This window comes from Electrophorus electricus, chromosome 6 (assembly GCF_041902795.1).
Source record: "Electrophorus electricus isolate QZ-2024a chromosome 6, ASM4190279v1, whole genome shotgun sequence".
In the NCBI taxonomy this organism is placed as follows: Eukaryota; Metazoa; Chordata; class Actinopteri; order Gymnotiformes; family Gymnotidae; genus Electrophorus; species Electrophorus electricus.
Window position 1 is genome coordinate 14,898,076 of NC_137502.1, and position 25,057 is coordinate 14,923,132.

The 25,057-nt window shown below is 47.1% G+C and overlaps 1 protein-coding gene across 2 annotated transcripts; it reads right to left on the bottom strand.

Moving 5' to 3' along the window:
- Positions 1-1,501: 1,501 nt before the first annotated feature.
- On the bottom strand, positions 1,502-24,798 carry yap1 (Yes1 associated transcriptional regulator). 2 transcript variants are annotated; one of them, XM_027012742.3, is made up of 8 exons: positions 24,166-24,797; positions 22,836-23,071; positions 13,032-13,150; positions 12,201-12,314; positions 7,488-7,666; positions 5,664-5,797; positions 4,663-4,775; positions 1,502-4,258 (listed from the first exon to the last, which is right to left on the bottom strand). In XM_027012742.3, exons 1-8 carry the CDS (start codon positions 24,364-24,366, stop codon positions 4,020-4,022), a joined length of 1,335 nt encoding a protein of 444 aa, XP_026868543.2. In that variant the 5' UTR covers positions 24,367-24,797; the 3' UTR covers positions 1,502-4,019. The 2 variants fall into 2 exon arrangements, with proteins under 2 accessions (XP_026868543.2, XP_026868544.2); XM_027012743.3 differs by lacking the exon at positions 12,201-12,314 and having other exon boundaries at positions 24,166-24,798.
- Positions 24,799-25,057: the final 259 nt, after the last annotated feature.

Here is a 25,057-nt window from a genome sequence, read left to right on the forward strand (position 1 = left end):
GGTATTTGCTATAAGTATTTGGGCCAAAATGCATTTCCATTGTCCTATTAATGGCTTTACTACAGAATAATACAAGCCTGGTTTCTGACTTTACTGCATTTACTGCATGTTGTTTTTACAGACCACTGGGCCATAAATAAACAAATAGTTTATTTGCTGTTGTTTTGCCAAACGCAGGTATTATCCCCAGCAGCACAATATACCAGTCCACAGAAGCCCAGTTCCACACTGGCACATTCCTGGGTGGGATGATGCTAGCCTTCATCATAACACTGGCTGGCTGTGTATGCTACAGGTTAGCCTGCTCACGCCACTTGGGCCACTACAGACCCATGTGAGTACAGCCCCTCCTCAGCCTGGTTACATCAGGTTAATTGATTCCAATTTTATCAGTTCTTACTTAAGTTATCACTTAGTTGATATTTTCATGATTTTATATGTCAAATAACTTTGGACTAACTTAATAAAACTCTTGTCCTTCTGTGTAAATGTGAATGTCAGATGTTTAAATTTGGCAAATAACCGTGCTATTTCTTATCTTTCAGCGAGGAACATGATGCCATCATATAATAATGGAATCACTACACAGCCTCACTGTCATAAGAAACTGATTTTCATTATGAAGGGACTCAAAGGTCGTACTATTGTGCTATGCGTTTTGTTGTCACTGGTTAAGTGCATTTACAGATGGATTTCGGTCATTATGGGCTTGAGGTGTCCTTGATCTTTCTTGCTTTTCATTTTAAAGAATTGGTCAAATGTAGAGAATTACAGGTCAGTATTTCACAACTCATTACTGAAAATGTGTTTTTAAATGTACAGCTGACTGAAATGTTCCATTTCATGGAAGAGAAATATCTGCATTGTTTACAAACTATCATAACATTTGGCTTCTTGTATTTCTCTGTATCACAAAATGGGGGTGTACAGTGAAGTCAGAGTTAACTCACCAAGATTACATTTTTGACTGAAGTAGGTAGCATTGATATGACCACTTACACTGGCTATATTTCAAAGTCCTTTTAATCAAAACAATTTAATGGAATGGCTGAATTATGTTGGTTTCAAACTACACCCAATATACTTCAAAGTGCACTATCCAGCGTGTCCTATACTTGTTCTCATACTACTCACATCTGGCAATATAAGATTCATGACCATTTTTACCCACCACATCTCGAATCCTCACTCTGGTTTCTTTGGGTTCAGAAGTAGTAGTTTAATACAAATTTGCATTCAAGACATGTTCTATTGTGACAATTGTCTAGTAAATTTAATATGCTTAAATGTTGTTTTTGATCTGCTTTATGAAACATCTTCCATACCCTCTTACTGTATATACATTTTGTAGCATTTGCAGAAAATAATCTCTAAATAATCAGATCAATTTAACAGGCTTTGCACACAACAAAACTGACTTAAATATTAGCAGAACATGTTAAAAAATATTTTTGCTCCAATTACTAAAAGGTTCTAGAGATAAGTGATTAAATTCAGCCAGTACAACAAAGTATATACTTTATTACAGACCCATTTTAAAGTATTATGCAAAGAGATAGACTGTAACAGAACATAAGGTTTTAAGATACATGCACATACATCTATTTTAAAAAAGAAAAAGGTCATAAATGGATAAATTCATTCTTTGTGCATTTAGAGAGATCTAAATACCAATCCTTTAACTTGGCTGATTAGTACTACCACTACAAACTGTAAAGTTATTATATATTTTTGAGAGCTGCACACTAACTACGCATAAAGTCATGTTTAAGTAACATACACATTTTACGCAATGTTCTTTTAAACGTGCAACACCAGCACTGTACCAACAATTTATAAAAATTTGTTGCATTGCTTTCTCCAACACTGTTTTACCTCACTAGTGTTCGCCATCAATACTATACTTCTGCAAAATAGATTTTACTCTACAGATATTACTTAGCATTTTTTCACATATCACAGTGGCACAGCTTGCCTGATTTGATCACAAATTTTGATCATTGATCATTGTTCACATGGACTCAAAGGGAAAATTCATCTGTAAATGTAGGGATATATGTAGAACATCAAATAAACCATAGTACATCAAAACCTTAACTAAACAAAAATACATTTAGAATGTCATCACTGAAACATTACGTAGTGTAGGGGCAATAATCTTGTAAACATTTGAAAATACACATCTTGTCACTGTATAAAGCATTCGCAATAATATTGTCGTTGAAGAGTTTTCTGTAGTGTTTCTCTCTACATCAATGTAAACGATTCGGACAAGGCCGTGGTAGGTAACAGTTATAGGTAACTTGCTCAACCAATGTCTAGTACGGAATCAGTATGGGAGATTGTGAGAAAATAATTAATCAAATATCCACCGTTAAGTCATCAGCTGGAGTTTTTTTCATTAGCTTATGCCATATGTTACACAAAAGAATATGATAAATTATTTGTTTTTTTTAACAGGAAAAAAAACAAAACCAAACAAAAAAAAAAAACCAAAACAAAATTCTTTGGAAGCCTTTAAAAAAAAAAAAAAAAATCCTGACAGAAATCATAACTGATTGTTTCCATTAGTCTACAGCAACCATCATCCATAACCACAATTCCCAAATCAAGTACCATCTAAGCGCTACTCTACACCACTAACCCTCAAGACTTGCTTAACCATCTAAAACATAGCAGAACCATCACTTCCAGCCACCATTGCTTCATCAGCATTGTACACCAGTCTGAAGGTCATCGCTTATAAAGGGTCCCAGAGCAAAGGCATCCATCCTCTAGTTCATGCTGTTCACAAGTTACAGCTGAGCCAAGTTCCATTGACCTGTTTGTTCCTTGCATTTGGCTGTCAGTTCATAGGATACTGTCATTAAATATGCAAAAATAATAAAAACTAGATACTGGTATACAAAAAAAGATTTCAATCTAGGGAGACCATTCTCCACTGATTACTGGGTAATAGCATCAATTGGTTTCGTGTATTCAAATGATATTCCATGATATCTGCCATTTTAGTAGACATAAGAAATGTGCTGGAAGGCAAATGATGTTAGAGTGGCAAAAGACAACCAACAGAAATCAGGTATAGTGAGAAACTAATCAGTTTGATCAAATCAGACACAAATGCAATAATCAAGTCAAAAAAAAAGGAAAAAAATAAAAATCAGACTTAAATAAGACTGTCATACAAACAGGCTATGGTTTATAAAAAAGACTCCTAATTCCCAACATAATACATTTTATATAACCTTTGAAAGACAATTTTTGATTAATGAAAATGGTAAATAGAAAAGAATGTGGTTGATTTTGTTCTGAAATATAAGGTGTACTACCTTATAAAAAGATAAAGAAGAAACATGATGTTTTAGTTGCTCCACTAAGAGATTAAGTGATAAACTGAAGGCACTTGATTACAGGTTCCTAGTTAGATGTGCTGGCACAGCCAAGCAGGGACACTCGCTTTCCCAAAGCCACAGGTTCAACCCCCTCAGAGATCAAGAGCTCCATCCCATTATAAGCCACAGCTAGATATCTAGGCCTACTGCTCCTTTTGGTTTGCCAGGATCACGATAACTGAAGGTGGGAAGAGAGGATGCAGGGCTGGTTCTGGCTGTGGGTGGGTTAGAGTGTGGGGTCACGGAGGAACCTGATGAGGGTTCGGCACTCTCGGCCGAACGACAAAGCCCTCAGAGAAACGCGCTCAGAGCGGGAAAACACACAGACTATCAGCTATGAGGGAGATGCGGGTTCTTGTAAGTAATCGTCTGTTCATGGGCCAGCCTTGAGGATGCAGACATGGGGGGAAAAAAGAAGAAGAAAAACTCTGCCTCTACAACTGCGTACAAGCCGTGAGTGCCGAATGTGGGAGGAAAACGAGAGCAAAGTCCATGGGAGTGAAATGTCCTTTAAGGAGGGGAGGGGGAAGAAAACATAGCAAAGCATCTACACCTCCTCCACAGATGTGACCAGGCAGCAGTTCGGTGTGTGTGGAAGGGGGTGGCGTGGTGGTGCTAGCAGGACGCCTATAGCCAGGTGAGGAAGCTCTCCTTGTCAATCTTGGTAGCTGCCAGCACCGACTCCATGTCGTTGAGGATGTCGGAGCTCAGGGCCTCCTGCAGGCTAGGCATCAGCTCCTCACCCTCCACCGCCATGCTCTCGCCCTCCAGCGTGCCCAGGTCCACGTCGGTGCCGGGGATGGCATCCAGGTAGTCAGGGAAACGGTTTGGCTGCGTCGCCATAGAAGCAGGGCCGAGGGAGTCACCTGGGGGTGAAGGAGGATGAAGATGGATTTATGTAAACGGCTCACTTTTGTTGTTTATAACCATAACTGACCTTAGTAGAGCTTTTAAAAGCACGGTGCATTATAAAGTTTTTTTTTTGTTTTGTTTTTTTTTGTTCTCCCTCATCCACCACCCAGATCCACCCCAACCCAGAATTTTACTGAATTTTGATTCGGTTTAGTTGTTACACATTCCTGACCTTCCCCACCTCATATCATGCGATGGCTACCAATCTAGTGAAAGTAAGGGCTACATGTTTGAAGACGGTGAGAAACTAGTGACCACAGAGCAAGAGCAACTAGGCTTCTTTAGACTCTCACTTTGGTGGCTGTGTCACATGACTGCACTTGAATCGGATTTTAATGAATATTTTTAAGCACTGTACTTGTCTCCATCTCATCCACACTGTTGAGGAAGTCGTCTGGAGTGCGTGGAACACTGTAGCTGCTCATACTCAGGCCACTGTCTGTGCTCTCGTCTCTGGAGTGATACGTCCCACTGGGGTTGGGGGTTAAGACAGACACAGAAGAACAGTCAGACACACAACCATTACCTCACCATAATCAGAGCTTTTCTGCCATCTCACAGTACAAACTCCATTAAAACTATATGTTTGACTGTTCGACGTGAGAAATCAAATTTTACCTTCAATGGCCTATAAAACCAACTATTCAGCTGAGGGACCAACAACTTCGGAGAACTTGAGAGATTTTATTAACTGTACATTTAGTAAATAACCAGACAGACAGTTAGCCTTGGACTGCTCCGAGACTGAAAGCTCTGTGAAAGGTGGTGTCTGGCGAGAGCTTGGGAATAAATGCCTCTCTGCAAATAGAGCCCTTCCCAGGCGAGGGAGGCTGAGCCGCTGGCTACAGTGCGAGAGGAAATATAGCAGGCTTATACTAATGAAGAGGGCGAGAGAGATGTGTGTGCAGTGTTATGAGTGTGGCGCAATGAATGGGGTCTTTGTGAGAGCTAAGGGGCGGGGGTGGGGGGCAGTGGACTGTCTAAGGCTGAGACCGCATGTTCTCACGGGCCGTGCTGCCTGCTCACCCCCCCACCCCCCTTCACAAGAGGAGAGGCTCTACCAGACAGGGCCCTCTTCCCGTTAACGGCCACTGGGTGGTGTGCTACTGTTATATATAAGGACTGCACAAGTCACACAGGACTACTTGTGTCAGTTCCGCAACACCCGGCTGCGTCAGCTTAAAATTATCGGAGATCAGCAGTGAGTAATGCCATCCTGACTAGTGCACTAGAGGGCTCTATAAAGTACAGCCTCCAATTACATTCTACTGTTAGTGACGGAGGCCCCAACCCCACTAACAGTCATCAAGACTCAAACGGATGCGGTTCCTGGGGAAGACCACAGTACTGGGCAGTCACCTGTTGAGGAAAGGGTCAGAGCTGTTGGTGGTCATACTGCGGGCGTCCTGTGGCATGCTGGGTGATGACACTGGGTTCTGGCTGCCTCCGTCCTGCTCCATGCTAGTGGCCAACTGGTTCCTCAGTGCCAGTTCCTGCACAAAACACGGACACGCGCCATGGTTTCTAAAAGACTATAGTAATGTTTTTCACGCTAGTGAAATAAATGTGTAGAAATACTGTACATCAAGCTGTTTTGAATGCTTCTGTACTAGTAACATGGCTTCAAAAAGGTCAGACCTTCCACGAAGGGGCCGTAATAAAAGTTTCTAATAAGAGCGGGTGCCAGTTTTGTTTAAAACAATAGAAATATGATCAAGCATTGCATCACTGACAACTGAGCTTAGTACTGGAACTATTATGTCACCAACATTTAGGTTTGTAATCAGAACTCATGATGGGAAGCTTCTGGCTAAATCAGAACCTCCTGTTCTGCTCATCCTTAAGGCTACTCTGCTCTTTCAAATACAAAGAAACAAAGAATTGCACTCCTGTTCTGTTGGAGAACAAACAATTCAGGTTTTGCCATGGCAGGCATGCGAACATCATGTGAAAAAACTTCTTCACCTACAAGGTGTTTCTTTTTTCCTCCCTCAGCAGTTTCCTCCTTTACCTGTTTGAATGACACCATGATGCCCATCCCAGCTAGCACGTCATGAGCCACGGATCTGGTTCTCGTTTGCGAAGAGTCACTCTCCATAAATATCCTCGGTAACTTTATGGCCGCAGCCCAACTGGGTGGTTAACTGCATTACAGCACTAAGCTCTTGCTAAGGTGTGTGTTTATTGCACATCATTGAGGACTGGTTAGGGCATGGGGTCAGAACCCTCCTCCCCACACCTTCTTTTTATTACACACTTCCTATGCGCAAAGAACCGTAAACAATGACATAAACCTTGTTAACAAATGGACAACGTTATAAATGACAGGGCATGGAGAGTTTCCCCTGAATTACTCACTGCACAAGAAATCAGTGTTTCACAGTAAACAGGAGGAGTGATTCAGTCATTAAAAGCCTCGGAGAGGCAGCGAGGCCAGGCCGAACTTCATTAGCGTGGAGAGCGATCTGCCAGCAGTCCAGATTGGCCCTTACAGCGCAGTGTTTGTTTAGTTTGGTACTGGGGGTGGGGGGTTGCAGGGCAATGTCAACACTGTGTTTACATTCCAAAGCGGGGGGGTGGGGGGAGGGGTGGCCCCTCCCCCCCCGGCTCCGGCTCGCCCCTTCCCCGTCTGCCCAAGGACCCCCACGTGCCTGCCTCGTCTTCCGATTCCCGACCTCTCGCAGTGCCCCACTCCAACACACTCTCCCGCACAAACACAGACCATCTCATCAATCCACACAAGATACCGGGATTGACGAGACACACATTCCGAGATCAAAGTAAAGATCTTTGCTTGCTTTCAACAGCACGGTGCTGATCGCGCCGTGCTGAGCACTTTCGTACACGTGTGTACGAAAGCGTGACACTGCGTGAGAGACGGAGAGAGAGAGAGAGACAGACACATCCTGAACAAGAGTAGGCAAACTGGCAGAACTTCAAGCATGACAAAACAAGACTCTGACACCAAAGAAGCCGCCTCAAAGGGATCATCTTACAACAGGCCTCAAAGTGAGTCGAATCGGAGACGCGGTTATGTAACAAAGATATGCACACGCAAGTACACCACGCACCATTTCAGCAGGACTGTGCTGGTGCCTGGTTCCTGTTGGCCTAGTGTCAGAGGTGTGTGCATGCATGAATGTTGTGCATGCAGTGTGTGTCGCATGCGTGTCTGTCTCGGACCTGAGGTCTCTGGCGGAGCAGTTCCTGGTGCTTGAGTCGCAGTCTCTCTTTATCCATCTGAAGCTGCTGTAGCCTCATCTGACTGTTTCCGCCCAGGATGGGCGCATTCTGGGGGCTGGAGGGCAGAGGGGCTCCCGGCTTCACTGGAGCACTCTGGGAGATGCGCTGTTGGTTCAGAGCTGCACACAGGAATGCACACAGCTGCTCATTTGTGCTTCTAACACACACACACACACACACATTACAATACTTATAAGCACTTGTAGAAGACGGCAGTATGATATGGACAAGGATACCACACTGCAACTGTTCTGATACACTGCAGTAGTTTGCAAATGTAAAACCTTGATGTAACGGTTTAAAAAAAAAAAAAGAAGAAAAAAAAAGGGCACATTATTCCCTTTTCTGGTTCATGATTGCAATGATTCCTCAAAAACACCCATAGAAGTCCAAGGAGATGTTGGCCAGGCTGGTCCAGAGACTCCCAACACACAGTAAAACTTTGTGCATTTGAACAAGAACTCGCCTGGACCGCAACAACGTACTGGAGCCGCCTGCTCCTGACTGCTGGCCACGATCCGTAGCTGCGGCGCTACGGTGTTTACAGGCCACTGTCAGCTCCACGGGACAACAAAGGATCTCAGTGTAAATGTCCCGAGTCGAAGCGAGGGCAGGACGGGGCAGGAGTGCAGGTGCCGTGTAACAATGCGCTTCAGTCGTCTAAGCGCTCCCTGGCTGGGAGGCGAGTACATGTGAATGAGGTCATGCGTACTGCCGGGGACTCCAGTAAATGAAAGGGACAAGCGGGGTCTGCTGTGGGAGGTGCCAGGTGTTACTGTACTGACCAGCATGCCTGTTTACTTATGCGCTCGGGCCACCAATGGGAGCACAGCCGTGACGGCGCTGGTGTTGTCATGCGGGCGAGCGTCCCCGCCCGTCCCCACTCAATCAGTGTGTGTTTACACTCGCTCAGGCTTCATTGAGTCTCTGGCCTCCTCTCTCCGTGGGAATCCAAGCCTCACCCCCTCACACACACACACACACACACACACACACACTTCCCCCACCTTGCCAGAGGCTCTCTATTAGTGTGTGGGAATTTTGTGATTGTGGTATACAGGGGGTGGTGATGTGTGTGTGTGTGTGTGTGTGTGCGTGTGTGTGATGGGGGGCTCCTTTCATACCCTTATCTTGCATAGATATGGGTCTATTGAGGGAGGACCATGGCACTAAAAGGACAGCCTTTTCGGTTCCCAGAGCAGGAGTAAACCCAGCTAATGAGCTGCTACACTGAAACCTGTTCCATCTTGCCCCCATTACCATTTAAATGTGAAGCAACTCCATGTTATAACTAAAATGTTTTCAAGGTTTAAAAAAATAAATAAAAATCTGAAACCACCACTAAACGCACCCCCCCCCCCCCCCCCCCCAAAAAAAAAACACCCTTATATTCAAGTCTAGATGTGCCCGGCATGTCTGTGACCCACTTACTGAATGTCAACCGTCTTCCAAACAGAGACGATATACTAGAGTTTAGACTGGGACTATAGGAGCAGAAACGAGGAGGAGGTTTAGAGATAGAGTCAGAAATGCTTGCTCCTGATAAACCTGCAGTTTAACTTGGAGCTCAAGTTCAGTGCGAATGAGTGTGTCATACTATGGCCATCAAGCTACATTTTAAACCAGTCCTGTGCGTGCAGATATAATTGTATAAGTACATGACATATTCATTAAAGTAGCTGTGAGTGTGCATGTGAGTCTACAGTAGGTGTATATGAAGCTTTAATATACATATTTTTTCCCATTTTTGTTCTCTCTCTCTCTCAACAATCATCACTTTTAATGTTAATAACTGTAGTAACTGTTCATCACTTTGGCAACAGTTGTTAATTACAATACATGCCTGTACTGCTTGGCATGAACTGTAATGAACAACTTGCGAGTGACAGTGAGCGCTATACGTCCTTCCTCCCGCACGGCCCGGTGGAGCAGGCTGGGGAAGTCATCGCTCTGGCAGCTTAGCCAATGCCACGGGGATCCTCTGCGAAGGCAGGTGAGACTATGGGCATGCCTAGAAACTTCCAGAAGTGCTGTGAAGGAGCGAAGCCGAGCAGGGTCACTTTCTTTGAAGCCTGGGTAAATATTTGGTCCCTACAGCATCTGACTAGATAGGCTGCAATGTCGATGAAAAGGAGGGAGAGATAGATAGCTAGCTAGCTAGCTAGATAGATAGATAGATAGATGGATAGCACGCAAGCATCAGAGTTACAGAGAAAGTGAGAAAGTTAGTAGAGAGACAGAGCGAGCAAGAGGAAAAAAAGAAAAGAGACAGACATTGCTTAACTGCCTGAGTGAAGTCAGCTGTGTTGGGCTGTCACTATCTGGTATGGAGGGCAAACAGCCTGAAAACAAGATGGCTGCCATACACCCTATAAACAAACTTTGTACAGACATGAATAGGATAACACAGCCAATTAGGTTTCATTCAAAAGAGTTTTGTGTTTGGGTGTGTGTTTGTGCACACGCACAGCAAACACGACACTGATGTCAAACAAATTAACTGTTTACATGTGTATCTCCCTCAGTTTCCCAATAAGGTTAATGCCAAGTGTGTCTGTGTGTGTGTGTGTGTGTGTGTGTGTGTGTGTGTGTGTGTGTGTGTGCACAAGCAGGCATGTGTGTGGGAGTCTGAGTGCGAGTCGGAGGCAGGGTTAGCGCAGAGCTGAGTGCTGGAAACGAGAGCTCCATAAGAGGGTGACATCACCCAGACCCAGCCAACAAGGTGTCAACTCCTGCGCTGAAGTGTAGCGATAGCCAATCAGCCACAGCATGGCGCCTGACAGCTAACCCAAGGTGACGCCGTGCCACTTCACGGAGAGGAGCGGTCGTGCCAGGCCCGGGATCAGGTGGGTCTGCGCCTTTGAGGCTTTTTTTCCCCCTTCAGGCTCTGTGTTAAACACCCACTCCCCCTGCTTTCCTTGCAGACAGAGTGAAAAAAAAGGGAAGAAAAAAAACGCACATGAAAGCTCCGGGTCAAGAACGCCGAGCCCTGCCTGCTTTCTGAAGGCCTGCCTCCTCGCTGCTCCCAGCCTCTCAGGAGAAGGGGGGGGAGCCTGCTGTCGGGCTTCTTCCTTTAACTTTTCTTTTTTCTCCCTTTCTTTCTCCCTCTTTTTCTCTCCCTCAGACACCCCCCCCCCCCCCTCCCACTCGTTGGTTTGCTCTGACTGAAAAGGTCTGGAAGAGATTAGGTGCAGGCCTGCAGTATAAAGAGGTCTGGCTCCGGCTCAGACCTGTCTGCCTGCCCTGGGCCTCATGGGGGGGGACAGAAAGTGAGAGTGGGGAGGTGGGTGCGTAGAGGGGTGTACAGTACAGTTGCTTTTCTAACAACTCTAAATAAACCATTCCTATATCACTAATGATCAGAGATTCAAAATGCATCCAAGTTAAGCCTGGAAACCTACAGAGATGATGTGCCAAAACGCATCTAAAAGTGCCATCTGTTTACCCGGTCTCTAATATCTTTATTGCCAGCGTATGATTAATACACTCATCACTAAAATCACTTCGCTGTCTGTTATCTGTCCTACAGGACAAAACAGCAGAACTGGTCGACCCAGGATAAACTCAGCAAATGTTCCCAACACAGGCGGCGTCGCCTAAAGCCACACGGGAACAGCCAGACAGTTGGAGTCCGCGGCAAGGAACGGGTTAATGCCCTCTCCCTCTCTTGCGCCCCCCACATTACGTCTGTAATTCTGGGGCCCACCAGGCTTGTACAGTCGAGACGTATAAATCTTCAAAGAGCTGAAGGCATGTGAGCAGCAGCTTCGGCTCTTGGAGGCACTGCACACGGTGTCTCCTCCTTTCCCATGAGCGCCTCCATGTGCACAGCTGCACATCACACCATGGCAACCTGTTCTGTAACATTACCGCTGTTGGCCTTTTAACACGAAAGGGGCCAAATGGGTGAATGCTCGCTCTCTGTCACTCTCTCTTGCGCACGCACGCGCACACACACACACGAGAGAGAGAGAACAGTGAATAAGCAGGAAAGGGACAGAAGTGAGGGAATCTAGGATAAAGAGAGGAAACGTCAAGCGTGAGTAACTCAAAGTGACATAAGCAAAAGCCTGCATCTCTTTGTGAGTCTTATCCGGCAGAGGAGATTAAGGGGGAGGCAAGAAAAAAAAAATGGATCTCAGAAAGACCACCAGTGCTTGTTGCCATGCCGACAGTACACACTCTAAACCAAAAATGATTTTCTTTCCTTTTTTTTAAATTAGGGTACGAGAAAATTAATCTTTGACTATTGTCATGTGAAATTCCAAAGTTCATATCTGAGAAGGGCAGAAGGAGTACTGTGTGCATGGTGTGTGTGTGTGTGTGTGTGTATGTGCGCGCGCACGCTTGTGTGTATGTGCGCACAGAGACATCACATAGCTGAGTCCTGAGTTAGAAACAGGATTGGCTAACCTCAACATGAGTCACAGGAAGTGGGATTTTCAGAGAATTGTCTCTCTTAAAGACTCTCACACATACAGACACCAATTCCCTCTCACTATCACACACACACACACACACACACACTCCAGTCATCTAAAAGGTCACACACATACTCATACACCCAACACTAAACATGGGGGAGGGGGGGGGCGTTCTCCACGTTGACCTTCTCCATCCCCCTGAAAGGGGAGAACTTGGCTGTGCGCTCACCGTAACGCGGGTCAAGGCGTGGGTCCAGCCAGGACGTGGTTTTGTTCTTGTGGTTGATGTAGTAGATCTCTCCCTCAGCAGTGATGGCCTGCTCCCAGCCGTCAGGAAGAGGTCCTACCAGAACACATCCGGGTTACAGTGCCTCCTTCATGTTTACTGCACACATTTTCATTTTATGTGACGAACCCGAAACGGGTTCCGTGCAGCGTTTTTCCCTGCACTGAACAGTTGAGTGCTCTCCTCGCTCACTACACACACGGCTTGACTCACTGGCCAGTCAGTGAGCCATTCTTGCTGGGATGAGGAAAACGCTAAACTGCGGCGTGCAGGGCGGCTACGGGAGCAGGACTTTAGCGGCCCGGCAGAAGCACGGCCCAGACGGTGCGGCAGGGACCAACGTGCCTGCAGCGAGGGTAAAATGCAAGACTGGAGGCAGTGAAGTCTACAGGTGGGTAAATGGATCTGTGAACATTCGAATCACTGCGGTGGAGGCTCCACTGTCTTCACGGCAGGGGGTGGGGTAGGTGAGACGGGTGGATGAGGTGGCCCTGCAGGGACATGGGGTACGACCAGGCATGTTTTTACATCTCTCCCAAAGCGCCTCCAAGCTACCCCCTCCCACCACCTATGCATATGAGGCCTGTGGAGGAACTTCTAGTACTGCACACCACAGCCAACATCCATATGCAACCATCAGAACGCAGGCTGCTAAATCATCTATACGGCCAAGATGGATATTCTAGGAATAGTAAATATGCAAACGCACATACGCAAGTGTGTGTGTGGTGTGTGTGCGCGCGCGCGCGTGTGTGTGGTGTCTCCACTGCAGACCTGAGGCCGGGTTTAGGAGGTTCTGCTGTTGAACGGGTGCAGGGCTGCCCGGGGTAGCCTGGTTTATCTGCAGCATGGCCTTGCGTGGGTCCTGCCAGGTGGTCGACTGGTCGATGTGGCTGGAGGGAGACAGAGGCAGACAAGTCTCACCTCAGGATAACGATCGCATTATACATAGATAGATAGATAGAGAGAGAGAGCGCGAGAGATACAGAGATACAGATACAGTCAAATACAACTAGATCAACTCCAGTTAGATTTTGGCTACATTTAGCCAGTGGATGCAGGTCAGCGGAAATCAGGCAACATCACGCACTTATTCCTCAGTTCTCCAAGAGAGCCACACAGTGTTGAGGAGACATTACCTACTGGGCAATGGGATTTATCCAAAACAAAACAACCACCCACAACAACAAAAAAACAAAAAAAACAAAAGCTCTGTAGAACAACTCTCAAAAGATATGTTTATGGCAATGTAACTTTCTTTAAACCAATCTTAAGGTAGCAGTGTGATCTTCATAACTATTCAGAAAATAGGGATCCTTTTAGTTACTGTTTCTGTCCTTTCAAGCCGAAGAGAACTGGGGCAAAACCCCCAGTGGCTTGGCTGAGCCCCCCCCCCCCGGCTCCGCTCAGGCCCATTCGTCTGCCCCAACTAAAAATAGGCCTGTTTTAGGAGTTCGTTCCACAAACTTGAGTCTGCAGTCGGAAGAGAGGAGGAGCCGGGAGTCGCAGAGCAGAGTCAACTTTGGCCCACATTGCATATGATCTCAGGAGCAGGAGAGAGAAGGACCGCTGGAGTGTGACAAAGAACCGAGTGCCTTTCAAGGAAAACCATCTCAGATGAGGACGGACACACACACACACACACACACACACACACACACCTGTTTATTCAGCCTCTAAACAAAGCCAGCCGGCTGGGAGAGCGCCTTGTGGCATTTGCTCCTGTGGGGTGTGCAAGGTTCCTCCATTTCACAGCAGTCTGCCACACTTAAAGGTTAGGCAACCTGTTATGTGGGGCTTAGACAACCACGGTCGGCTGAACCAGGCTTTTGACACCACACGCAAGGCTCTTGCACAACATTTATGGAAGCAAAACGCAATTGAACATCCAGTATTTTCTGGGAGGGGGGGGAAGAATTCCAAAAAAATCCAGGACAAAAAATAATCAAGGCTGTTCCTCTGTCATTACCACTCACCAGGGCAGTGGGGAGGCATTTCTAATCGCCGCTTTGTTGCGACCCATTGCCTGATTAAGATGGAAGGCTAACGGTGGGAAGGGGTTGGGCGGTAGGCCGGGCCAGGGCCCCTTCACGCGGGGTCGTCCCTGGGACTCCTCCCAGCAAGCTCTTTCTCCCGCTGCCTGCTCCGACACACTGAAGTGTCAGGCCATTGAGCGATCTGGCGCCACCGTTCTAAAGGCCTCGTCCGTTGGACAAAGCCTCAGACAGAGCTACGACCCCCCGAAAAGGCCGCGTGCTATTCACCGCGTCCCTCGCTTTCACCTCCGCTCACGCGGCTGCCCTCCAGGGCCCATTCAAGGCCTTCTGACATTGAAGAAGAGGACGAAGAAAAAACAAAACAAAAAAACAAATTAAAAAAACCAAAAACAAAAACACCGTGGCCGGCCGTGGTGGGATTCGCGCGCGCCGAGCTGAAGCGCGCCTTGCCCGGCAAAGATCTCTCGTTACTGAACGATTCCAAAAGGTGCAGCGTCAAGCCGCTGAATCAAAGTCGGCTCAGCCCGCCTCCAGATGTTGGAGGCAAAGAACTGGAAATCAAAACGTCGGAGAGCGAGAGCATCGGAGTTAAAAAGAAAGTGAGAGTTCGAAGAGAGAAGGAGGAAGCGGGAGAGAAAAAACGAGAGAGACACACTGACTCAGCACTTCTCCCCCTTGCTAAGCCACCCATTTTCAAGCCTCCTCTTGTTTATGCTTTGCTGATCAAAGGATCTGCCAAATACTCCCCCTTCCTCCCACCCACCAGTAAACCACCCCACCCCCAACCCACCCACCCACACCCACACGCGCAGCCAGGAAAAGAGCCCAGGCTGCTGCAGATGAGGGAGACCGGGGGGCCTCTCGAGGAGGGTCATTGGGGAGGAAAGGGAGGGATGACCCTGAGGAAAAGGGAAAAAAAAAAAAAAAGACACAGGAGGAAAAAGAAAAGAAGAAAACAAGCACGGAAGCAATCCCTCAGAACTCCGCTGGCTGAATGGATCGCTGTGGTCCTGTTACACTTTGTGTCACTCTGCCCCTCCCCCCTCCACTGTGCTGGAAACTCTGACAGACAGAGGGAGGGAGAGAACAGGGGGCAGTGTGTGTGAGTTTTAATTGGACCACAGGATGTTATGCATGGAGTTCTCCTCTCTTGGGTTTTGGGATAAGGGTAGAAGCAGGAAAACAAAGCACAGGTGGGCTTTATTACGTCTAGAAACACACTATAGCCACCCGCCACCCCTGACCAACCACTACACGTGCACATGAATTACACAGCAACAGTTCTGCACTCGATATGTAAAACACTCCCGTGCTTATTCCTTCACCTGAATGGCCAGACGGTGACTCTCACAGGGTGGTGCTGTCTGAGACAGCCCCCGAGGCCCAGTCCCCCAGCTCTGGTTTCCTGAAATGACATAATACTAAAACGCCTGCAAATACAAACACAAGGTATCGTTTCAGGCCAAATGCTGAATCAGCCTATTAACAGGCTGAAAACAAAACACACACACACACACACATACATACACACACACACACACACACACACACACACACACACAAAAACCCTTATTGTTGCACGACTCTCTTAGTTGGCTCCTCAGCCCACCCCAGAACCCCCCTTTCACGCCGTCGGCCGACACACTCAGGAAAGTACCAGGAAACAGGAGCAAAACTGGAGCGTGTCCAGCAGAAACAACGGAGGGCACGCGTGGATGTCCAGAAACGCTTCCCTTCTTCTCTATGCTCACGCTGGGAGGAGGGGCAAGGAGGCCTCTGTTCTCTGCTAAGCAACCGCAGTTATTTTTAATGGCGTTTGTTTATAGTCGGTGACACTGCATGGTAGCGCCTTACGTGCATGTGTGGTCTTATATGGCAGCAGGGAGGGAACCATAAGCCCAGTGCTTTTTAACAGCCAGAGGGGACAGCTAGAGAGGGTGGCCATCACTCAGCCGCAAAGCTAAAGCAGCCCGACTGCTCGCAGGCCGAAAACCCACCCCCGCCGGCGGGAGTACTCAGCCTTTCCTCAGGAAAAGCAGCACACGCTGGCCTTGGAGAGCCACCAGCTGTGTGTAAGGGTGGGTGGGTGGGGGGTGTCACTTCACTTAGCTGGTCAAAAGTGCACACTGGGGCAAGATCTGCTCCGAGGGCCTCGACGTTTCCAGGCAGGCTTGGAGAAGGGCAGGGGGCTGGGGACAGCTGGAGGAACCTGGTGTGGGTTTTGAAAAAGACAGAGAGCGAGAGCAAGGAGCTACAAGCCCAATACTACCCCTCTGGACAACAGATTGGGGAGAGAGAGCGCGAGGGTGAGACAGAGAGGAGACACACAAAAGCAGTAGTACTCTTAGGGGGTCTCTTTCTTTCAGGTTCTCTCTCCAGCTGTCATCACCTCAGCTTTTGTGGAGGAAATGAGTGAGTAGTGAGAACTCTAGGAGACCAGGGGGGGGGGGGGGGGGGGGGGGGTCTCACAGCACTGGGCCTGGCCCCACCCACAGCCCTGGGTCTGGCCCCACCCACATCTCTAGACACAGCTCTGATTGATGGCCCAATTATCAGGGGCCTGTTTATTGTGCTGCTGTTATTTATAACAGCAAGGGGTGGGGGCGAGCACGTCCACTCGGGTTCCTCACAGCATGCTCAGAGCTGTTAGAACTGTGTGCGCGCATGTACACCCATACACTCAAGCTTATGAGTTTTCTCTAACAAACATGTGACTTTGTTCAGAGAGTCAACACAGTCCATGGATTTAGTCATACACTGTGCTGACTCTCGCCTGGAACTGTGACTGGAGTTTTCTAAGTCAACATCCCACTCAGTGCTCTCATCCAGCACTGACTCACTTTGACCTCGGAGTCCACGGCTTTTGCAGGACCACTGAATAGCGGGCGCGTCTGGGCTGGCCGGTGGCGAGGGCCAGGATGCGCAGGGCGCCTCCCACTTACAGGTGTTTCTTTGTGAGCCCAGCCTCCTCCCCATGGCCCTACCGCGGAAGGAGTGGGCCGGCGGCGTGGCCTTCCGTCAGCACGACGTCATCAGCAGAGATTACCGAGTGACCTGCTGACCCCACTGGCAGGATTAAGGCTTTTCTTTGAAGGAGGACCTGAAATCACACAGTGACCCGCTAGCCACCCCCTGGAGCAGGAGAGGCGGGGCAGGACTGGAAAAAGCGGCCCGGGGAGGGTGCTGTGAAAAACTCGCTGAAAAACAAACAGAGGCAACAGAAAGCCAGAGAAGTGTGTGCAGAACCCAGGAGAGGGGAACAGTGACGCTGGGTGTAAGGCCAGTGGTCCATGGGAACTGCAAACAGCTCTCCAAGGCAGAGGCAGTTAAAATGCTGCTATTCCCAACTGGATCGGGGGAGTACCGATGTCTGGGTTAAAGGCGTTTCCCCCTCTCCCTCACACACAGACACGCACACATTAAGATCACCATGTTTGTGTGTGGTCAACAAGCCAAAAAATGTGGCAAACACAAATCTATGCCAAATGAATAACTTTCTACCAAGTGACTAACGCCGACGAAGGCTGTGGAAACTACTGAAACCTACAATAAAATTAACAATAACCCAAATAAATACCTATAAGAGATTCTGACACTAAACTATTTCCAACATGAACAAACAGCTTAGAACCGAACGCTCTTTGTATTTAATTCACCTCAGTCGATCAAATTTAGCATCACAACTGTATGATTTTGAACTGGTGTTTTGGAGGGAAGCCATTTTGAGCACAGGAACATCAGAGCCGTAGGGCTTTCGTGTGTGTGTTTGCGCGTGTTGCACAGAGATGGTATACAGAGGCAGAACGGTCTGGGATTCTACTTGCACTGCACACACTTGCGATAAACTCACACTCCCTCGTTCAGGCCACCACACACCAACATGCTACAAATGGAAGCGGAGAGAGGTGGTCAAGCCAGATGGTTTAACAGTCAGCAGCCAGCCCTACAGCAGATCTCCCAGCATGCCCCTGCAACGTATGGCTTCTAGCCCTTACGCTACTGCCCTGCTGCGGTGGTGCACAACTCTGACTGAGCCAGTTCCTGTGTCTCACTGAATAGATCATGAAATAATTCAAAAGGAATAAAGACCTGGCATCCATATATTAGATATTTTTATTTTACAAATTAAAGTAATTCCAAAATGCATTAACAGAATTTACTAATGGCACAAGGGGGGGGGGGGGGGAAATCAGTTAAAATGAGAGGAGACGACAAAAACATGTACCTGAAATGTTTTCCTTTTTAGCATCAGAAAAATACAGAGACGACACCCCGCTAAAAAGGTGTACTCTGTAGACCTACCACCTGGATTAGCAGTACAAACTTCATTGCGCCACTACTGCTAGTACTGACAGAATTCAAGACAAAAGCTTGTGTAAATATGAGTTTCTCTCTCAAACTACAGCAGACCATTTGTGAAGGAAATCCAAACACACAGATGTTGATTAAACCAGGCGACAGATCACCCCGTGCAACGTGTCGCCGCTTTCCCCAATTTGTGCTTTTAGCAGTACAGCAACTTCCTCAAAGTCCAAATGGCAACAGCTACATAAGGAAATAAGGGGCCTTTCAGGGGTTTATGGAGTTTGTGGCCACACAATGCTGGCGGCAGAGCGAGTTCGAGCTTGCCAAGCATCGCCAAGAAAACCGCTCATTTTCCAGTTTCCCTTCTCCAACGGGACCCTCCTCACCTCCACCTGACGAGCGTCCTGACTTAGACAACTGCCCACACAAGCCGGCAGCCCCTTACACACAGGGTGCCCCCGGTCCTCCTCCCTAAATGACTCCACCCTGTTGGATCTTGGCCTAGGATCTCCTCAGCAATTTAAACTGGGACTCTTTTCTCCTTCGTTCGTATTCCACGCGGTTATGGGATGAAAAGCTCTCACGCAATGCGTTAGTTCGTTTAGCCAGTCATCTAGAGGGCAGAAACCCTCTCTGCTGGAATAAGGCACACCTTTGTAAAGCTGATTAGGAACAGATTTTTTTTTTTTAAGAAGGGGGGAGAGGAGGTGGGTGAGGTGAGCATGGTTCTCATCACAGCAGCTCACTGGCCCTCCTGCCCCGACCTGCCTGTAGGGTTAGGGCTCCCAACCCCAGCATGCTCTGGCTTTAATAAAGACAACGGAAGCCCTGATTAGCCTGCTGTGTTCGGCCAGAGTCTCTAAATTAGAACCCTTCATTAGTTTATGACCCTGGCCTGAACACTTCTGCCCTATGAAGGCCCCCACTCCACCCCTCTGTTCTGGGGTTGGGAGTAGGGGGTTGCCCCCAAAACGATCTTTGAACAGGCAGGCAAGAACTAAACAGTGTGCCCCCCACCCCCAGTTATAAATCAAAGCTCACAGCAAACTGCTGGGTGAAAAAAAGGATAGGTCAACACACCATGTTGACCTCTTCCCACTCTTCCCTTCAAATGGGGTTTATAATGGAAGCTGGCAGACACGGGAGGAGAGAGACAGAATAATGAAAGCTGATAATCCACTTCCCTTTATCTGTTTCAAACCATCAGCAAAGCTGGCCATACCCCCTTGGGTTCTAAAGTTTTTCAGGTGCTTTAATCTGTACGTTCAAAGATCCTGGGACACAGAGTATCTGATGGCACTTCTGTAACTTTAATCTCAAGCAAGGTTAAAATGAACACCAGAACACTAAAGTAAAGGAAACTCTGACCTTTGAGTATCTATCTAACCTTATCTGGTGTTTATCTGAGTGGTGTGTGTGTGCGTGTGTGTGTGTGTGTGTGTGTGTGTGTGTGTGTGTATATACACAAACACACCTATTTTTGGCTAGTTCATATAAAGGGTCTACTGGTGTATGGACTGCATAACACTACAGTTTCATCAGTAAAACAAAGCCAGAGATACAGTGGCTCTCTCTCAGTCTTCCCTCTTGCATCCTACCCCACCTCACCCAACCCCACCCACACAGTCACTCCCCATCTCTGAATCGACATCCATTCGTGTCATGGTCGCAGGTCGAGCCTCTACAACTCAGCGAGGAACACGAGGTAGGAGCGCAGAGTCCTTCTCCAAAACAGAAGTCCTGCTGAACAGATGCAGGACATAAAAGACAACAATGATGATGGACACACGCGTGCACAAAACATACACACAAACTGTCTGTTTACTGCAGTCTTTGAACCCTATGGGAATGAATGACACAGAGAAACAGAGACCGCGTGTGGGTGTGAGAGAGAAAGTGAGAGTGTGCAAGTTTGCAAACAGGGAGAGAAAGGAGGACAGAAAGAGGGGTGCCCTCAGAGACTTGCTGGCTCTTTCAAATCATCCACCCATCCACACCGCCTGCGTTTATAAATAGGAGTGTGTGGGGTTCTTTTTTTCTCCTCTGTACATGCTTACCGAGGCAGCCGGCAACTCTGCAAGCCATATCCTGTATCTACACTTTGATATGTGATACCGTGTAAATAATTTGGAAGCCGAGAATAAAAGGCATTCAAATGTCTAATTTTCTGTGCATACTGGTCGTGTTCAATACGCATCTACATTATATCCATATTAATACAACACAAACAAAATCTTTACGCTCTCCTAACCCTTTGCACCTCTATGGAGTTCCGATCAGGGAGGCTGCCCACAGAGAAGTCACCGACAAAGCACATCAGGGTCTTGTGGGAAAATGCACCCTACGCAGGGGTGAGGTCAACATTAAAACAGAGACAAGATGAAAATAAGGCTTCCATCTCTCTTGATAGCCCAAAACAAAACAAAACAAAAGGCAGGAATTCACATGTACAGGGGATCGGGGGATGGCTCAAGTCTCGGAAACTCATTTGTGCATTCAAGCACCCAATGAAACAGTGTATAGACAATGGCCACACACAGACAGGGGACTGCCCAAGTGACCGGGTGTGCGCGCGTGTGTGTGTGTACACACTGAAGAGGTCCTTTAAAAAACGGCCAACACAGGCCTTATTCTTTCCACGCATATGCACCACTCTCAGCAGTTGACCGTCTAGCTCATAGGAAATAGTCTTCCTCGTCTGATGCAGGAGCTGTTTGGAAGCTTCCAGATACCAGCTTGGTTCACGCGAGTCGTCTGACCGCGCAGGGCGGCGCATGCCCCCTCCCCCTCTGCTCCCACAGCCCCTTATTGCACCACTCTCCACAGAACTCTGAAGCCAAACGGAGCAGATGTGTGCCAGATGTTTGCCTCCAAACATCTGGCTTCAAAAGCTCGCCTTTTCATCCCAGTCAATCTGAACTTAATCATGTTTGTCCAGAATCGATTGGTCTGATGGGTCATCAATTTCAAAACCCCAAAAGCTTCATTTACAAAAAGAGAGACAATACACAGAAACTGGTACACAACTTGTAAAGAAACAGTAAAAATATTTAGTAGCAATAATAAAATAAACAACAACAAAAAAAACCCAAACATTTAAACTCATTTAGCCTCCAGCGGAAATATTTTTCTTCATGATAATTCAAATGGTACAAATGGGCCTTGGTTAAGGTCACGATATAGACGATTACCAAAACAAGTCAGTCTTTAGTTGGAAAGCAACAGAACCTTCCTTCCAACCGGGAAAGGTGGCATTCTCTGCCTCGAAGGGTCTGTCTCCCGGCTGGGTGGACAAGCCCTGTAATCGGGCAGATGAGTTTAGCAGTCCTCCCTGTGTTCCACTCTCTCTCCCTGCTACACTGGCTCTTTGTTCATAGCTGAAACATGATCTGCACAGGCACTGAGCGCGTGCGCATGCACACCCACACACACACACACGAGCCTGAGCACTAAGGCTAACACAGCCCTGACCTATCAGAGAGAGGCCCTGCATCTACAGAGATCGAGGAGACCAGCTCCTTTGAAGCACGATGCAGACCCCAGCTAAGGTTTAGCCTGCTTACTGCACGGCTCAGCTCTATGCACACTCTCACACCATCACCTACACACTGAACTCATAGGCATCACAGCCTGGGTGGTCTGTACCACGACTGAGGGGGAGAATAGGAGTGGGGGTGGGATATATATTATATATATAATTTTTTTTTTTTTTTTAAAGTCACTTTACGCATGCTGCTCACTGTGCTCTAAAGGGTAAGCAGACATGTATTGTTTTGAATTGCAGATATACATTTTGAGCACTGCAGCACTGTGACAGGAAAATCAGTCAGTTCTGAGGAGAAACTTCCTGAAGTGAGCATCTGCAAACAAACCTTACCCAAATGTCAGCAAAAGGTCAGCTCTGAGATCTTAACTCACATCTGTACGACCATACCACATACACAGACGTCTGCTTCATGCCCTGATTTACAGTACTACTACTGCTGGGGTAGACTTCTGTTTCTGGAGCACAGTGTCAACATTATCGCTACAATTCTTTTCCAGCTAAAATTTACAAAGAGTACTCAAAGGTTCCCAAGCTGGTTATGAAAAGACTGTCACTTCCAAAGATTCATTTTAGATAGTCAGCAAAAGGGAGAAGCCAAAAAACAAAAACAACAACAAACAAACAAAAAAACAAACATCCATCCAAAAACCCACTAAACATGAAATGTTAAAGTGAACGTGCTGGCTAAGATGTAATATCAGACCGAATCAAGCATCTTAAACTACTCACTTCAGGAAGTATCTCTGGCCCGAAGCCGTCTTGGCCATCTCCCATCCTGGAGGCAGAGGGACATCGTCAGGTATCTCGTAGGAGGGTTGGCGGAGGTGCTGAGGGGAGGTGCCCGCTGGGGTCATGCCAGCCAGCGTGCCAGGCGAGACGGCTCCGAGCTGCAGCGAGGCAGGCGAGGAGTGTGCCCTGACATGCTGGGGAGTGATGGTACCCGCCGTGCCCGCGTCTGTGCTAGCCTGGGGAGGGTGGATCAACAGATCATAAAAACCCACACGCACACACACGGGCCTACGCTTTAAGAGCGCTACCTAACACAGCGATGTAAACGGAGTATACGGATGCTTTAAATGGACTGATGGTTTGGCAGCTGCATTGAGGATGACTTTTGCGGATAAGTGAAAAAAAAAAAAGGAGTGGAGGGATGTCAGGTTAAGTGACTCACAAAACAGTCTGAATCACTTTTCTATTCCAGTAGATCAAGATGAGAAGGAACGAATCCGCGTGAGGTAGGTCGGTTACATCATAATCCGATATATTTCCCAGCGGACACGTGCCAAAAGCGCACAGGACGATACAGACGCATCAAGCTGTGTAGTCAGTACACACCTCCAGGAATACTTTTATAGTTGTATTTAACGTTTGAATAAAGTTGCATTTTAAGGAACAGACGCAAACGTGTACATGCGGACGTGAATTTGCCTTGGTTTGGCCTACTCTTGTTAAGATGAGGGGGAGTAAGACAGGAAACACAAGAGGCCTGTCCTGGGGAAGCTCATAGGACTGCTAGTGGGGACAGGAGATGAGCTACCGCGCATGCGCAACCTCAAGGAGTCGTGAAGCCTGACTATTAAAAACGCGTCCTGTTACCAAAAACAAGCAAAGGTTTTCACTGCGAGCTTTTAACATTTTCGCATCCTCTCGACTATGAAACAGTGATACATTTAAGACTGCAAAACATCAATCAAATAAAATCCGAATATTCATAAGAACTGGCGTTAAAGTGTTTACAAAACGCATATATCTGCTGGCTACCTCACGCCGTTTGTATTTTCCTGTGAACGCAAGATCATCCTATTTTTTATTATGCTATTATTTATGTTCGTGGAAATTTACGACCCGACTTGCGCATTCGTGTACATTTCTAAGAAACACGTTCAAACGACCAGTTTGTACTTGATCTGTGCAAATGCTCGTCCTGGGAGTATAAAACGTGCACTAAAAAGTTTACCAATAGAAATGATGTCATCAAAAAGACCACACAACAGTTTCGGAGCGCGCGGGGGGAAAAGATACGGGAAATAGTTTGTGGTTTCTGTGGGGGTGGCCTTACTTGTCTGGAGTGGGACTTTGGCTCTGGCGGCTTGAAGAAGGAGTCTGGTAGCTTCCTCATCCTCATAGGTAGAGAAGGGGGTACGACTGCATTTTTCGGGTTCATTACAGCGTTAAATAAAGCTTCCAAATCGGTCTCTGAATCACCCCGAACATGGACGATTTGGTGGCCGGCTGGAGGGTTGTGCTGGCTCGGATCCATGGCTCCAAAGAATAAAAGAAAAAAAAAAACGCTGGAAAAGCGCTCTAATGTTGGACTGAAATGCTCAGAATCTGTAGAAAGACAAGTTAACTGCAACAATTAATTCCAAAAGCGTGAATTTACAAAAACCCAAATCTTATCCGCAAGTCTGTCCAAAAGTGTAGTGGTAATTATCCAAGTCTCGCGAAAAAAAATAGGCAACAATTTATTTTTCTGCTTCGCGAGGACGCACTGACAAATCTGAAAACGCGCATATCTACCGAACTTTCTTCGTTAAACTCCTTCCAAAATTTCCAATCGAAGTTTCAATCGGTATCTTTCTGACTTTTCCGAAGTTTGCGGACTTCAAACTGAGACATTGGAAGCAACTGCGGGCTACTGCGAGTTGAAAATCACTGCGCATTCACTACCCAAACTTTTTTTTTTTTTTTTTTTTTTTTTTTTTTTTTTTTTCCTCAACTTCTTCTCAAACTTTGGGCAGGACATCAAACTTTCTGACTCATGTGACCGCTGACTCAGAGAAGGCGGGTCTTAGTGTAATTAATCGGGACGAGCAAGAGGGTTTAAAGCAACCTCTCCTTTAATGTGGGAGGCAATTTTACAGCGGTAACGTTAAATGTGTTCACTATGATCTGCCGTCTACTTTGCAACTTTTGAATAACAGCTTTAAATAACATTGTGGATTGTTAGC

Coding starts and splice junctions, on each gene's coding strand:
- yap1 (XM_027012742.3), bottom strand. CDS start 24,366: ATGGATCCGAGCCAGCACAACCCTCCAGCCGGCCACCAAATCGTCCAT. Junction 4,776..5,663: donor TCTGACCCTTTCCTCAACAG/GTGACTGCCCAG, acceptor CCCCAACCCCAG/TGGGACGTATCACTCCAGAG. Junction 4,259..4,662: donor TGTGGATGAGATGGAGACAA/GTACAGTGCTTA, acceptor CTTCACCCCCAG/GTGACTCCCTCGGCCCTGCT.